Genomic DNA, 14,886 nt, shown 5'->3' with positions numbered 1-14,886 from the left:
AAAATCTCCTGAGGTGAAGGCCCTTCCCACTCCAGCTCGTGGTATAGCGACCTCAGGGCAGACAGAACCCTGTAAGAATTGGTGTTGAGCTGGAACGGAGCCAACCCAACAAAATCCGTGAAGTCCTTGAAAAAAGACTTCAAAGGCAACAGCGCCCCCGCCTTCATGTGCTCCTGGCTCCATGCCACGTATCTCAGCCTGTTGTCATGATCCCCGGGGGCGTAACAACTTCGTTCGTGAGCGGCCGGAGCTCGACACTTCAAAGAACTTAACAACCTGAGGCCATGGAGGGCCAGAATGTCAGTTATCTGACTTTTCGAAGTAACCGAGCTCCAATAGTGCTCGGCCTCGAAGATTTCTTTCCTTGGCTGCGAGGAAGAAGGCTCCCCCATCAATGAAAATTGAAGTTCTCCTGGACTATACGCGACGGTGACCTTTAATGCGGGGTCGAGGGGGATCGGCCTAGGCCCTGAGTTGGACTCTGGATAAAGGGCCTCCCGAAGAGTTCTCCTCTTCTTCTCTATGACCTCGTCTATTTGGCGGCGATAATGAGCTCGAATATCCTCCTGCTCACGCGCAAGCTTGTACTCACGAATTCGACGTTGATTCCCAGCAAACAACGATTCCGGGCTCGGGGTTTTTGGCGAGTAAGGGATTTCCAGCAACAACCCCCACCATCTTTCCAGATTCTGTGACATCTAGCGAGAAAGAAAAAATGGTGAGGGCCATGCATGCAAGAATTATGAGCTCGATAGGACGAGCTCGGAGTTTAGGAACAAAACAAGCTCGATACTAAGACCCTTATTAAAGAGTCAGAACGTGCGTTCCACGAGAAATGAGGAGAGTAGACAATTTTTTTTTTTAGAATCCCAAAAATCAGGGGAAAGAGAGTGGCGGATAACCAGAAAAGGTAACCTTGGGTATCATGCATTTGTCAAAGCCAAGGTTTTATACCCGATATCTTGGTGTACAAGAAACGTCTTTTAAAATTTTAAAACCCAGAAAACAGAAATCTTGCTCAAACATCAAAATTGGGTATGAACTAGTGATGTAAACCCAGTATGGAAACTTAAAACATAAGAGCCTATCGGACAAAAATTCCCTAATGTATTGTACTAAGAAAATAAACTAGTACATTCACAGAAATAACAAGAACAATATGAACAAAAACTGGGATAAGGGAAAACAAATATTGGACACTTACACAATAATGGAGATTGCAGAGAAATTGCTGACTGAAGGAGAGGCTGCAAATATGAGCTCACGGACTCCAACAAACCGGAGGTCCTTTGTTTTTTCGGCTGAGAGAACATGCACGAGAAAGAGGTTCTCTGGTTTCGTCCCTTCCCTTTTTTGTTTCTGATGCGTGTAAAATAAGAGGAAGAAGAAGACCTTGAATATATAAAGGGAGAAAAGTGATAAAAAGGATTAATCTGGGCCATTGGCCAGAATCCTCATGAAATCCAACGGTCAGGGGTCAATGACATGATGGTACCAAAAAGGTGGCAGACGAATGATCGTGGGCAGGTTTCCAAGGTACTCAAGTACCATAAATGTGCAACATCCAACTGACGCGTGTCCATTCTCAAGTGTGTGACGGTACGGTTCCCGAAGGAAGTAGTTCAAAAGTTTCCTTCTCTTAGGATTCGAACAAATACTTTTGAGGGGGCAAGATGTTATACCCAGATTTCGAGCCATGATAAATGTGACCTCGAAAGCTGGATTCGTAGCGAATGAACTCGTAAAGTCTGAAGTGTGTTTCAAGACTAGACATCGAGCCTGCAAAGCTGAGACGACTTCGAATATGGTAGCCTCGAAATCCACATGATCTCGAAGGGGAGCTCCTGAGATGCATCTACCCTCAGGGATGACTTCGGATCAGGGGTTCCGAGCCTGACACGCGTACGATCTCGAAAGCCATGTGACCTCGGGAGATGTCATTAGCTCGAACGTTGATGAGAGACCTGGGAGAATAAGGCCTTGGAGATATATGATAATAATCTTGAACATCTACAAGTGTTGTCCATAAGAGACGTGGTCTACATTTATTACTGTAAATCCCCTAAAATCATGGGATATTATTTGATTAGTTATACGCCCCCTGGTCTTCAGGGGACGTTTCCTTTTATATCGGATTACAGGCATTTAAAGCCATTTGATTTATTTTCACAAAAAGAGTAACTACCCAAAATATGTGGGATAGTATTCTGCAATCTTCTCTATAAATAGAGAGATCATGCACCATTGTAAAGGACGAAATTTCTGAATCTTGAGAGAAAACTCTGAAGAATTCATCCTTGAAGAATTTTCAGAGATCATCTTGAGCTTAATAAAAAATACTCGTGGACTAGGCAGATTTAACTGCTGAACCACGTAAAAAATCGTGTTTTGTATTACCATATTTTTATTGGCCATTACTAGTTATTGTTTACGTGCTCTTCTTTCACTGTTGACGAAAAACGGCATCAACAATGCGAGATACAAGGGTCATAACTCGAAAGACGAAACAGTGGAAAAAAGGTGGCTAGGCCATTTAATACAATCCTCGAAATCCGAACAGACGCCAACCACGGCGTTCCACGTGTCCGACACCCAAGTGGTGGGTAGGACATGAGGAGTCAAAAAGGAAGTTCAAAAGCCCCCACTGTGAAGATCAAAGATGACATCATAGGTCACGAGCAGGGGCTTGGGGGGAAAATGTACGCCCTGAATAACCGCACGTACTTTGTCGAGTTAGAAAAGGGCCTAAACCAATCTGCCACGTGTCCACCGTTCATCCGGAGCTGTTTGTTACGGTCCCCTAAACAAATAGCTCGAGTTGTTGGATCATTTAGCTGCTCATCACTTGGAGCCATTGTGTCAACATAGTAGAAGCCATGAGCTAGCGCCACATTAAGCTCGTGGTGCATCAGAGGCCTGACATACCCCCGGATCTTTATAAAGTCAACCACGTAATATAAACGTGCATATACCAGACATCACATGTCTGTTTTATTCCCGAATTCCCAGATACGCAATATAAACGTGCGTGATCAGACATCCCACACCTGATTTGGGCCATGTGGCCCATTACCCATCTTTACCTATTGATTAGACCACACTTCACTATAAGGTTTGGATATTAATCATCGGTGTCACGTAAATGACATGATGGATGAAGAGATCACGGGATGACCCCAACACCTACTCAGAGATCAATCGCCTATAAATACCAGAACCCTGGGTAATGCAGGGGGTTGGATTCTTCGTGTAATGAAAATACTCTGTAAAAAATAGTAAGGATAGATTAATAATATTGACTCGTGGACTAGGGGAATTTTAACTTCCGAACCACATAAAAAAAGAGTGACCATCTTTCTCTACAATTAGTTTCCACATTCTTGATTATTATCGTTTTCTGATTACGGTTTATCATCCAGCATTAATCTATCATATTTATTTATATAATTCACCGTTGGCGAAAAACCGCGTCGACACACATCATAATGAGATGTGTAGACTAACCTCTCACCCGATCTATTCTCGGACTTGAAAAAAAGTTCTCAATCCTGTAAAAAAATATACGATTGAACATATAAGAAAAAAAAAATTCAGAAATTAAAAAAAAACATAAAAATATTATTTAATAAAAAAAGGTTGCTATGAACAACATTTAAAAACCCAAAAAATAAAACTAAATCAACATCAAAATAAACAAAAAAAATTAACATATGAAATAATAAACAAATGCAAAAAAATAAAAAATATATCGTCTGTTAGAACTATACCAAAGTAATACCTACAATATGACCCAAACTTGTATTAGTAGCATCAAGGCATTTTTCTTTTTCAACACTATCACTTTCTATGATCATCAAATTCTTAAATAAAGAAAACAAACAAAAACAATAATTATTTGTTCAAAAACTAAAAAAAAATAAACATAATAAAAAATATGAAGAAAAGTTTAAGGTGTTTATTTTAGAAAATAAAATAAAAGCTATAAAAAAAACAAACCTTTATCAATGGGGATTCGGGGATTGGGTCGGAATCAGACACCGAGTCTTGAACAAGCTCTGCCTCATCAACGATTTTCATCTTCTTGTTAGTTCGACGTTTAACAGAGGGGGGCGATCTAGTTTTCCTCTTCTTATGAGAAGCATGCATCTTCACACTCGGGAGTGACTCTCTTTCATCGTCGGTCTCGTCGGTTTCAAACTCATCCTCCATCTCTTCTTCCTTTTCCGGCGACTCAATGGAAAGAGTATCACCGGCGCTCCTCGTTGAGACCATCAGATTGGAAGATGAAAAATAAAAATGGGTTTGGGTGTATGGGTTTTTGGTTGGGAATGGAAAGAGGAAGAGGTTTGAGGTTTTAATTTTGAAATTGGGAAAAAGAGCTTTGTTTGGGAAAACGTATATAGCAGTACATAATAGGTATATGGCAGATGCTTCATGACATATGTTCCGAAAACTTTTTGAATAAAACAAAAAGAGAAAATATTTTAAAAAGGTAAGTTTTAAATAGATATCCTAATATCATGCAATTCAATTAATTAGACAATATTAGTATAAGAAATAATAAAGATAATTTTAGTAATTAAAATGAGAAATCGGTTAAGATTTGTATATATAAATGAAAATATATTGATTGGTATTAATATAGTAATTAAAAAAAATATTGTAATGAATTGTGTAAAATCCCTTATAAAAAGTATGGGCATTTTTAGTTATATTGAAAAAATTAGTTGACCAAAATCAGGCTTGGAATATTATTTTGCTCCATTTTGTAAAACACATGATCTGTTTTATCATTTAACAAAACATAGAGGTCATTCGAGTATTTGAGCAAAACATACGGGAGTATTTGAGCAAAATATAGGAGTGAAACTGGTATATTATACATATAAACTAAGAGAAAGCAATCCTCATTTCTACTTCGTATGCATAAAGCTTATGTACAAAAAATGTATATATTATTCATCTCATATAAATTTGATGCATTGGAGAACGATTGTAAAAATTGGTCCAAAATATAGCATTTTTTTGGGGCTAAAATTGGTACAAAATTTGCACCATGGAAATGGTCTTAATATATTGAGTTAAATATGTTTATCACTACATGTTATTTAACTATAGATAAATATCATAGTAAGAGTCTCTCTCAACATTATGCAAACATGTATAACACCCCCCAAAAAAAGGACAAAAACAGAGAAGGAACTGTAGCGCAAAAAAAAAAAGTTTTACAACAATAAGAATTAAAAATTAATACTAAAATATGTACATTTACGTGTTCAGAAATAATCTAATCTCTCACTCTAATTATCTTCTCTGGTAATTCAATTGTCCTATACAGTAAGTGAAGAGAGATGAATACAGAAGGGGAAAGGCAATGAGAACAACTGCCACAAGAGGTAGTTGGTCATGGTGAAAGCCGAAGTAATCTTTTATGAAGGCAGCCACTGTTTTCACTTCCCCATAGATTTCAATTTCCTTGTCTATGTCTCCATATTGTGAAGTTAATAGACCATTTAGTGACCATGATGTTGGCATTAGATAGTACAACCAAATCCACCACTTTGGAATATGCTGCATACATACAAAACACAATAAAATATGGTCAGTTTTCTGAAACCTCTACACACACCAAAACTAGTTCTAAGATTTCTCAACTTTCTGTACTAGTATACCTTTTTAGGAATAAGAAAACCTGCAAATAGATTGAACAATGTGTAGAAAACTGAAGCTAGAATGGCAGCAATGTTGAAGTTGGGTGTCAAAGAAACTAGCATCATTCCAAGGTAGTTGAAGTACAACAATGTACAGAAAATTCCATAGAAATACCAGAAAATCTTATATGCTGTCACATAATACCCAATCATTGGATATGTAACTATCAGAAAAATCACTGCCTCGGTGAAAAGATATGGGATTTCAACAACCACCTGCAAAATGAAGTTAGTAAAAAGTTATTTGGTAGTTGAAGAATGAGAGGTTTTATAATAAGCAGGAGACTAAACCAGTTTCTGAAGAAAATGTACCTGAGCAAGTGAATAAGCCCATGATGAGTACATTCCTGCGAATTGTTCCCGATACATAACAGTTCTCTCTGTTGCCACATGTTGTAAGACAGTTGTGCAGTTATTAATGCCTAAGAAGATCACAGAAGTGTACATCGAACCAAATACATTGAACAAGTTCTGCTGGTTTGATCTAAAAAGATGGGGGAAGAAAAATTAGTGGTTTTTAAAAACTTGGTAAAAGACTAAGTTGACAAATGAATTGAAAAAAATAAGAACTCTTACATTTCTTTTCCTTGGTTCCAAAACAGTGCCCCAAAGAAAAGAGCTGATACAAAGGTATGCATGATACGCAACAAGTTGTATTCAGGACTCCTCCAATAAGACAAGTTTAGTTTCCATAGGCAAGATTTGAATTGGCCCCATGCATTTTGTGAAAAACGAGTAGGGAAGTGAAGATCACTTGAACCAGGTTGTGGAGTGCTTAATTGCTTTACAAGATCTCTATTGTTCCTACATTTCATAACATTTAGGTTCTTTAATACTAATGAAATTGCAAAAGAGAAATATTTATATCCTAGAAAACCAACTTTTGTTATACAAACTTCTGGATAGTACTCACTCGTATATAGAAGATTCTCTATAAATTTGAGCAAAATCTACACCAAGTTCGGCTTCTGCAGACGTAGAAGTGACTTCTAACATCCATGTTGCTGGATTATAATTATTCCTAATATTTGCAACTTTAGGAATACCCTGTCAAAAAAAAAAAAGGAGACATAGAACTTGTTAAGTAGAAAAATATTCATGTTCAAAATAAAATCCAAAGCTAAAAGCTATACACTGACAGTGAACTGACCTCAAAATATTCTATTACTCTTTTTGAATGCTTGCCAACTGGTCCACAGTATATTACGCGTCCACCAGATTTTAGAAGGATTAGCTGCATTGAGATACAGAGCCAAAAGGGAAAATAAGTACTAATATTTCATGAAAAGTCTTGTATCATCTTGCAAAGATCTTTGTCTTTTAAAACTAAAAGCAAAGATAGATTACTTCATCAAATGATTCAAATATGTCAATACTAGGTTGATGGATAGTGCAGACAATTGTTCTTCCAGTATCCGCAACATTCTTTACTGCTCGCATGACTATTGCAGCTGATCTTGCATCCAAACCAGTTGTAGGTTCATCCATAAAGATTATGGATGGGTTGGAGACAAGCTCCACAGCTATTGTAAGCCGCTTGCGCTGCTCATTCGAAAGACCACTAACACCAGGTATTCCTACTAAGGCATCCTTTATTCCATCAAGTTCAATTGTCTCAAGAACTTCATTCACAAAGTCCTGTTAGAAAATGTCAAACATGTATTAACACAAATCTTCTCAACTAATTTATAAGCAAGTGAAAGAGAAAAAAAAAGGTAATTGATAACTACAAATAAATATCTTACAGCTTTAGCTTTAGCATCAATCTTAGAATCTAGACGCAGCCAAGCTGAAAAAATGACAGATTCTTCTACAGTGATTTGTGGTGAATGTATGTCAGTCTGCTCACAGTATCCTGAAATCCTGGCAAATGTCTCTTGAACTTTAGGATACCCACCAATTCGAATATCCCCTTCTATGTAACCAGTGGTTTTTCTTCCAGCTAGAACATCAAGCAAAGTAGTTTTCCCTGCCCCACTGACTCCCATCAATGCAGTGAGAACTCCAGGCTTAAACGAACCTGTAATATCAGCTAGTAGTTGGAGTTTCTTCTCAGTAAATCCTCGTTCCCTCATTTCCTGAACCCAAAAATACAAGGAAAGAGATAAGTTCATGCAATGTGAATAGATCCTGAAGTGAAATAGCTGGGCCCTTAAAGTTTTATATGGTTACCAATGGGGTGTCAACATAATATTGCACATCCTGAAACACTACTGTCAATGGAGTAAATGGTAAGACCATGCCTGTAACCATTAAAAAAAAGACACCGACACACTTAGAAAGAGCGGAAGAATTTAATAGTAAAAAAACTGGACTTTCAAAACCAGATGGGAAGTTCTTTGGAAATTGTCCGATTAACATCTAAAGGAGAGAAAGTTGTTCTAACTTTTATCAGTTTGAATGTTTGTTTTAGGTGTCTGAACTTTAGAATGTTCTTTCTCATGAGCACCATTGTTGGAACTTTCACTTCTTCGAAGTTGGGAAAGCTTTTCTTGTGAAATAATTGCACCAGATGACGATCCAGGAGCTGTTCATTTATCAAATCGACATGTATCATGTCACGTTGCTATGATAAGTTGAAGTACAATGAAAAAGGAATGAAACTTACACTTTAAGAAACTCAAAGACAATATGAATCCAACGTTGAAAAGTATAAAGAATCCAAATAAGGCACCAAGTGATATCCAATAAAGATATTCATCAAAATTCAGTCCACGACTTTTAAGTGATTCTTCTCCCAATGTAGTATTTGTAGATAAATACATCTAAGTGAAAGCCAAAGGCAAACACAAAAGTATATGATCATTTATTTGAAGACAATCAATCCTGAGCAAATTAATAAAAGAATAAATAATAATTACCTTTTTCCATCGTGGTGAAAGAAATTCATTTACAGTTAGGCCTATTTCTCCATATGTCATGGGCGAAACCCAGAAACCCCACTTCAACCAAACCGGCATTGCAGCTGTTAACAACACATCCAAGTTCATTTTTCTGGTTGATTATACTTCAATTATTTAACATTAATATACAAGCAAAATATTCTTACGTTTTGTGATAACGAATCCGCCAAAGAGTAACACAAACAATATTGTGAAACTACCAGCTGTCATTGTAGCAACCATAGTCTGAAAGAATGATGCTAAGAAACGGAACATGGACAGTGATGCCAAGTGAACAGAAAAAAACATAAAAAATTGTCGGAAGAACCTATTGAGAAAGACAACCACCAAGATATAACATTAATATTCATAATAACTTAATATAACAGCTAACATAATGTTACGGTTATATATGCTTTATCTGCTATTGTATGTCTATCAGCTATCTAATGTTTCTAAAAAAGTGTGAAATGCAAGATATAAACATAAGCTATTTAAACGCACCTGTGGACCTCGGGACTGTATCCAATCACATAATAAGTAAGACTAGTCCAAACAAAAGATTCCAAAAGTGAAAGAGGGATCTTCAATAGAGATGCTGGAATTGCATAGGCCCAAGCTGGGTAAAAACGCAATTCCTTCTGTTTGTAGAAAATCTCAAGCCTTAGAATGGTCATGGCCATCTCAGGAATTCCATTAACAAGAAGTATGATTAGAGCATAGAACAAAGAACCCATATAGTAATTAGCATGAACAACATCAACTTCCATTCTAGTCCTCAAGAACACAGTCATCGTGATGAAAGCAATGATGATGAGCTGCAGCATAAAAGGATTACAAACATGTTTGAGATTTCACTCTACATCTAGCTAGCCTTCAAAATAGCAAAAATGATTACAGTATCATAAATCATGACCTGGGTGGTTTTAAATATGTAAATAAAAGAATTTCTCTTCATGAGAAGATATTCCCTTGATGCGCAAGCTCTAAGAAGCTCCCATTTAGAGAGGGAATACACACTGAATGAAAGAGCATTCTCGTGGCCTTGAGACTTATCATGAGGCTGTGAGAGTTCCTCATTTAGCTTCTTCCCAAAACGAGATGCCTTAAATTTATTGGAGAAATCATCCACTGATACATAGCGGAAAGCTTTCTCAGTGGAGTGCCAGTACTGCTCTTGATCTTTCTTAGAGATTACCTGTAAACCAGAGGGTTAAATGTGTGTGTTTTTCTAAAGACTATAACGTCTCATTGAAGATATGAAATAGAAAAGTTATGGTGATTGTAATGCTTGCCTCTTGGACAAAATCAGCTACTCCTTTCCTTTCTGGACACCTAAATCCACAATCCTCAAAAAATTCAAGAACATGATCATGAGGACCATGGTACACAACTTTCCCTTCTGATATTAAAATGAGGTCATCAAAGAGTTCGTATGTTTCTGGTGCAGGCTGAAGGAGTGAAACAAGTACTGTACTTTCTGTGATGTGCACCAACTGCTGAAGACAAGCAACAATCTGAAATGCAGTGGAACTGTCTAAGCCATTTGTTATCTCATCCATGAATAAAGCTTTTGTTGGACCAACAATCATCTCCCCTGTTGTCAATCTTTTCTTTTGACCACCAGAGATGCCTCTTCTCAGGGCATCTCCAACCCAAGTGTCAGCACAGATATCGAGCCCAAGGATCTGAATGGAAGTGCCAGATGAGTGAAAAGATACATATAATAGTTGTACAAAATGAAAGAAGTCAGCTTGGTTGAAGAGAATGACCTTCAGTATGTAGTCTGTTTGGAGAGTTCGTTTTAGTCCCTTAACAGCAATGGCCTGTCAAAACAAACTTTCATGTTCAACACTTTAGGGTCACTTGCATAACAATAAAGCATATAAAGTTGGCTGGTATGGTTTTCATTATACAAACAACCAGGTTCATCTTCAGTATACAATTCAGCTAAAACATTATTCTCTCTATTTAATATGTAATAATTAAGTTTTTGCAAATGCTCTACTCATTATCATTGTTATAATGGATGGTATTTTGTTACAGTTTTTCTACTTATATTATGATAAGACTAATTTAGTAAACTCATGAAAAGCACCTTCATGTAAGTATCAATGTCAGGATCTGGTACAATCCCTGCCTCTTTCTCTCTTCTACTGACCTCCATCATAATCTCTTTTATAAGTAGAAAAATACAGCATCAGTCTCATGTACTAATAGGATAAAATCCAACATGAGTTATGAATATATACTGTATAGCTCAACAAAACATACCAGCTCGGCTTCCAACACCCTGACAACGGGCTGAGAAGTCCAGTGTTTCCCTTACAGTCATATCAGGGATGTGCTGATCAAATTGACTTATATAAGCAGCCGTTTTCTGGGGGATAAACTCCTCTAGTTTGTATCCATTGTAAGAAAGCTCCCCTGTTAACTGTTATAGTATATGACCAATAAAAAATAAAAATTGTAACCAGGATCATAAGTGTAAAAACTAATTATATCTTATTTTCTACTACTTCCACAATAACATTTCTTTCCAAATTTGCAGGGGTGATGATAAAGGTATTTATGCAAGTTTGTGAGAAGGCATAATATGGACCTTGAGGGATGATTGTAAATTCCCTGATAGAGCCTTTAGCAAAGATGTCTTCCCACATCCCGGGGGACCAAGCAGAAGAGTTAACCTGCCATTAAAATGAAATTTAGTTTATTTGATTTTGTTTTCATAAACTCGCCAAAGTGTCTCACTAAACGGTGTCACAAATCTAACTAAAGAAAACGTGGGTATGGTGCTGACACTGGAGCCAGCTCGAACTTGAGGCAAATTAGGCCGCGTAACTTTTTTTTTTAAGTGTTGTGTCATTTTACATCTTAAGGTGTCAAATAATACATAATAATGATGTTGAATGCAATTTTATATTGATTGTTGTATATATGTTATATGAAATTTGATATTAAATTGCATCAATTATCGTATGATGGTTGATACCATATATATCCGGTAACAATATTTTTTTTTGTTTACTTTTAGATATAATCCTTCGAAAACATTGAGCTAACTCTTAGACCCACACTATGTGGATCTTATCATATTCTTTTTTATAGAAGGATCTTATCATATATTGTGCCTATATCTCGTGACTAAATCTGGTAAAGATTTTAAATTTTAAAAAAATATAAATATTTTTTTTTAAAAAAAAAACTTGCGAAAAATAAGACTTAAGCATAGTAGCTCACAATAAACTTAATCACCATGTGATTATAGTAATTGACTCAGTCCATAGTCAACTTAATTAGCAATAAATTCCGACATTTTTGGTAAAAAATAGTCAGCAATCAACATCAGATCCACAAAGCAAGATGATAAAGAGTAATTATAATATATCTGATCCAAGTCAAAACTCAAAACAGACAAGAGTGGAAGCCTACCTTCCAGGCTTTATGACGCCACTAACATCATTAAATATGCTTATCTTTGCTTTACCTGACCGCAAACCTGGCATCTTTGCAAACCCCTGTAAATTATTATAATATAAGATAATTTTAGTCAAGTTCATTTATGTAATGTTATGGAGTAAAACTTAATTAAACCAATTTGGCTTGATGCCCATTAAAGCATATTCCATTGAAATCAATTACTAGTTACTACTCACAGAAAACATCAAGCTCTTAAGAGAATTCCACAGAGTTGGTAATGGCTTTCCATGAACCACTTCACATTCTGCTTCTACTCTCAGGTTTTTATACCTCACCTCTACAGTGGGCAACTTCACACCAACCCTACAAATCCCAGTGCAACATAGAATCACACAAATCATACAACATTTATTTTTTTTGGTTTTTTTTAAGCTCGAAAATATTAAGATTGACCAAGTTGATATCAAAATAGTTATCTAAGATTGAGTTCATAACAATTACCAGCTTTGATAACTATTTTGAAAAATTAAAACTTGATAGTTAAATTATTAATTTGTAAGAAGAATTTCAAGTGCTATTGAAAGAAGCAAAAAAATGAACTTTTTTTTTTTATTTTTCAAAGCATGCACATCGAAAAAGCTAGTTCAATATTAAGCCTTACTTGTCAGTCCTAGTTCTGATTTTTCTCAAGAGACGGAGATTATCGCTCTCAATGTGTTTGATAAGTTTCTCAATGAAACGATGTCGTTCTTGAGCTCCAAGCGTGGTAACATCAACCACCCTTTTCGCTTCATCATCGCCATCATCATTGTTACGGTTACCATTATTTTCCGTATCGAATAGAGACGACCTCAGCCTCTCAAACGTCGGAAGTTTCTCAATGGCCGTCCACTGCAGAGCTATTCGTTCTGCTTCGGCAACATCGTCGCCGTCGTCGTTGGCCGAATTAATGCTTCTGAAACTGGAACTGTTTCGACGCTGAAGCGACGATCTTAAGCTTCGTCCGATCTCGGCCAGCTCGATTCTCAGTGATTCAATCTCGTCTGCCCCGATCATTTGCGCCATTGTTTTGGTTACTCAACTTTCAACATCAATGCTTTGAATATAAAAGCTAATTATCTGGGTAACTGCGTATGTGTATGTATAGATAATATATATATATATATATATATATACTAGATATTGGGCACGTACTTGTAGATTGAAAAAATATATATTAAACTATATTAATTATTTAAAAAGTTTAATTTTTCTATTTTATTATATAATTTGAAACTATATGGATATTGAATTAAAATTTACTGAAATTTTGGAAAACATACTTAAATTCTAATTTTTAAACAATAACTCATTAAATTAAAAAAAATGTATATATTAATATATAAATTAAAAATGCATATATATATTATGTTTTTAAGGTAACTATGTATATTTAGAATGGAAAGGAAGAAAAAGAAAAGAAATAAACTAAAAAGGAAAAGACAAATAAGAATTAAAGCAAAAGGATAAGTGTCACAGTTTTTAAAGTAATTATTAGGAGATTAAGTTATCACTTGTTAACTTGTATAAATAACCAACGCATAAGATTCTAGGGCCGCACAAATTTTTTTTGGTAGAAATGACTATTATGCTTATATATATATATATATATATATATATAGAGTTTAGAGTATATATATAGGGTAGTTCTATAGTGGATCTTTCTCGAGTTTTTTAATTGGGAAGTATTTTCGGTCCAATGTTTTTTACGATGGTATACATTGTATTTATTTAAAATGTTTTTGTAAATTTTCAAGAAATTTTTAACAATGTATAGTATCGAAAATAATGGTCAAATAAGTTATTTTCTACGCCCATAAAAAAACCATGTGTAATAAACTATTTGAATATTATTTCCGACATTGTAAATTATTTGAAATTTCCTGAAAATTTATAAGATGCTCTAAATAATTACAATATATACGGCTATATAAATAGAGAAAATCTCAGGTGCACCTTTAAAAGGGGCATACCAGTGCACCCCTCTTCAGTTTTTGGCTTAGAAAATATTTTCTGCGCAAATGTTTTTTATGGCCGTGTATATTATAGTTATTTAAAGCATCCTGCAAACTTTCAAGAAATTCCGAATAATATATAGTGTTGAAAAATAATGTTCAAATAGTTTGTTGTAAGCATAACTATTTTTTTTCGCATGAAAAGTAGCTTATTTGAAGATTGTTTTTGATGCTATAAATTATTCTAAATTTCTTGAAATTTTACAAAATGCTCTAAATAAATACAATATACATTTCCATAAAAAAAAATTGTGCGATTATACTCTTGAACCAAAAAAGTGGAAAAGAGGTGAACTGATATGCTCCATTTTGGGTGTATCTGAGATTTTCTATATCAATATAGGACAATTCTTCTATAAGGGCTTCACTTTAAGCCCTATTGGTGGGGCTCTTCACTATTCTCGACTCGTGAACAGTTTTCGACGCGATTTTTTTTATGACTGTGTATATTGTAGTTGTTTAGAGCATCCTGCAAATTTTCAGAAAATTCTGAATAATTTACAGTACCAAAAATTAAGTTCAAACATGTTGTTTTTCACACGCATAAAAAAAATTAGTTACTCGTGCAACAACATGTTTGAACCTAGTTTTGGGTACTGTAAACTATTCAGAATTTTCTAAAAATCGCGTCGATGCTCTAAATAGCTACAATATACATGGTCTTAAAAAAAATCGTGCCGAAAACTATTCAAAGGTCGATAATAGTGAGAGTCCTACCAGTAGGGTTTAAAGTGAAACCCCTATAGGAGAATTGTCCTATAAATATATATATGACAGTTTAATTTTTAGGGGTATTTGGTATGAGGTTTGAGTTTGGGG

General features: G+C 35.4%; 1 protein-coding gene across 1 annotated transcript; it reads right to left on the bottom strand.

The window, feature by feature from the left end:
• Positions 1-5,076: 5,076 nt before the first annotated feature.
• Positions 5,077-13,128, bottom strand: LOC133788324 (pleiotropic drug resistance protein 3-like). The gene is made up of 23 exons (XM_062225759.1): positions 12,675-13,128; positions 12,250-12,376; positions 12,026-12,111; positions 11,196-11,280; positions 10,868-11,027; positions 10,692-10,768; positions 10,366-10,419; positions 9,889-10,281; positions 9,510-9,791; positions 9,098-9,411; positions 8,761-8,921; positions 8,573-8,676; positions 8,320-8,476; positions 8,098-8,238; positions 7,884-7,954; positions 7,457-7,789; positions 7,059-7,349; positions 6,862-6,945; positions 6,625-6,758; positions 6,288-6,515; positions 6,024-6,195; positions 5,673-5,927; positions 5,077-5,571 (listed from the first exon to the last, which is right to left on the bottom strand). The coding sequence occupies exons 1-23, from the start codon at positions 13,076-13,078 to the stop codon at positions 5,305-5,307; spliced, it is 4,380 nt and encodes a 1,459-aa protein (XP_062081743.1). The 5' UTR covers positions 13,079-13,128; the 3' UTR covers positions 5,077-5,304.
• Between the last annotated feature and the right edge of the window lie 1,758 nt (positions 13,129-14,886).

This window comes from Humulus lupulus, chromosome 7, assembly GCF_963169125.1.
Source record: "Humulus lupulus chromosome 7, drHumLupu1.1, whole genome shotgun sequence".
Taxonomy (NCBI): Eukaryota; Viridiplantae; Streptophyta; class Magnoliopsida; order Rosales; family Cannabaceae; genus Humulus; species Humulus lupulus.
Note: the sequence above shows the minus strand (reverse complement) of the source record. Positions and strands in the feature narration are given on the sequence as shown.

Coding starts and splice junctions, on each gene's coding strand:
- LOC133788324 (XM_062225759.1), bottom strand. CDS start 13,078: ATGGCGCAAATGATCGGGGCAGACGAGATTGAATCACTGAGAATCGAG. Junction 12,112..12,249: donor TTAAGAGCTTGATGTTTTCT/GTGAGTAGTAAC, acceptor AATAATTTACAG/GGGTTTGCAAAGATGCCAGG. Junction 8,477..8,572: donor TTTCACCACGATGGAAAAAG/GTAATTATTATT, acceptor GCTTTCACTTAG/ATGTATTTATCTACAAATAC.